The sequence below is a fragment of the Amphimedon queenslandica genome, unplaced genomic scaffold (genome assembly GCF_000090795.2).
Source record: "Amphimedon queenslandica unplaced genomic scaffold, v1.1 AMPQUscaffold_7345_Cont20703, whole genome shotgun sequence".
NCBI classification, from domain to species: Eukaryota; Metazoa; Porifera; class Demospongiae; order Haplosclerida; family Niphatidae; genus Amphimedon; species Amphimedon queenslandica.
The window spans coordinates 1-2,080 of record NW_003552370.1 but is presented as its reverse complement, the minus strand read 5'-3'; the positions used below and the strand labels follow the sequence as shown (position 1 = coordinate 2,080).

The following is a 2,080-nucleotide window of genomic DNA, read 5'->3' as shown; positions in this document are numbered from 1 at the left end:
CTGTTCAGTCTCCACACAGTAATACCAGTTGTTCTATTATGAATTATAATAGCTCCTTCATCACCACTGACTCCTCCCACTATAGCATAAAATGGATCTATGAATTGAGTGCTGGCAATCGTATTCACTACCTTTTTGAAATCAGACGAAGGGTCATCAAGAAGGTCGCGAACCTTTAAAGCCAGAAAGCTACTAGTACCCAGCATTGATGCTTGCTTAACATTTAACGTCCAGTCCCCATTGTATCGATCGTTCTGTGTTATAGAGAACCGCCCCGGTTTAACAGCAGTCAAAATTCCGACGTAGCCAGCAAATATTGTTCCACTGTATACCGTGATGCCATTCCTTTGGAAATGGACTGTCACTGCTAGCTTACCTAACGGTCCACCATAGTCAAGGTTCTGCCCGTGAATTATTTTACCAGCCTTTGTAGTTGCAAGGATGCTGGTACAAGCACTGCATGATCAGTGGAGAAGAATGGAATAGACGAAGAGGAGTAGTGAGATGGTTGAGGGTAGGACTGGTGTACGTATGCAGTTAACTCATCGAGCATGTTCCATATTACTATGTCACCGACTGTGATCTGACCGTAAGTCACAAAACTCATCATCTCTTGAGCATATTCTTGAGGATAATAACGTTCTAGGCTGGCAGCCATGATGGAGAGCATGTGATAAGAGTTGTTTCCAATTAGTCTAGGCTCTCTGAAGTAAATTCAAGTAACGAATCAGTTCCTTTAGGTCTTGACTGTAGTCAATGGCTACTTGCTTCCAGCGCTCATTTTGAGGGAGCTCAAGATTGATGTCGTAATTGGGAATAGGAACATCTTTAGCTTGAGCTTGCATTTGTGTGGAAAATATTAAAAGAAACACTAGGCAGACAGCAGCCATCATTGAGTCAAGTTCACCCACGCAAAGGCAAAATCACGTCATGCATTAATAATAATTATTATTAGCCTGGGGTGAGCCATCCTCAATCATGGATCATCATGGGAGAAGCTTTGATTTTTACTCAAATATTCAACAAGTTATTCTCGTCGCTTCTTATTTAATTATTGGATACAAAATAGGTCTAGATTTTAAAAGCTTTTGCGCCATTGCATGCTCTGAGGCGGCATTCTGCAGACCTAGCACGCCTTGTGCTAAATTGACTGTGAGGCTTTCTCAGACATTTTTTGGATCCAAAGTCGTTAAGTTCAAGGATACGACGACTCCTCCAAAATTGAAAATTAATGGAAGGCTCTACTCTATAACAGGTCCAGTGATAGATGGTCTTGTTTATCTCAATCTGGCAGTGCTAATATCCATTATTATATTGCTGCTATCGTACTCTACTTACACCACATTTGATCTTGATTACTGCACTGCTTACAGCAACTGTTATTTTACTGAGGACTCTGGTGATACTTTTGAACCATTCTTTAACTGTTCGCTACCAAAGAATATCGAATTTGATTTTGACAATACCTACTACGTGTGCTTCAATGTACTTTTTGAGCCTATCAAAATGATAGCACTGCTTGGTGGGTTCTTGTACATCGTGCCACCATTACTATTTCAAATATTTGACTTCATTTATGTAAGGATCTTTTTCAACAGATTGTGCTGCAGACGATTAACAACTGGAAAAACAAGAATGTGCATTGCTATTGTTGTTGTGATACAATATTTGATTTATACTGCATATGCTATCTGTAAGTTTTTTTTTGGAACACTAGATTATCCGTTATCATATCAGGTGATGGCAGCAATGGAAAAGTATCAAGTTGATAGTTGGACTCCACTGGTCATGGCATTCTTCTGTTACCCACAAGGGCTGTTTACTCTATACGAATACGATAATGAAATTACAGCAAACTATCAGCAGTTACAGCCCCCACAAAATGGAACTAATCATCAACAACAGGCCCAACGAAATGGAACCAATCGTCAGCAGCAAACGCAACAAAACAGAAATAGATCTAATCGACAGCCTATGCCGGGTCAGCAATTAAACAATCTAGATCTACAACTGCCAGTCCAGCAAAGGGACAATAACATACCATTGACTAGAAACAATGCTAGAAGTGGATATGGAATCC

At 40.1% G+C, this 2,080-nt stretch overlaps 1 protein-coding gene across 1 annotated transcript; it reads right to left on the bottom strand.

Annotated features, from left to right (window-relative positions):
- Window positions 1-5: 5 nt before the first annotated feature.
- Window positions 6-901, bottom strand: LOC105315877 (acid ceramidase-like; the record flags this gene model as incomplete). Its single annotated transcript, XM_020007407.1, has 2 exons — window positions 702-901; window positions 6-461 (listed from the first exon to the last, which is right to left on the bottom strand). Coding segments are annotated over exons 1-2 (648 nt in total), but the record flags the coding sequence as incomplete, so codon positions are not given.
- Between the last annotated feature and the right edge of the window lie 1,179 nt (window positions 902-2,080).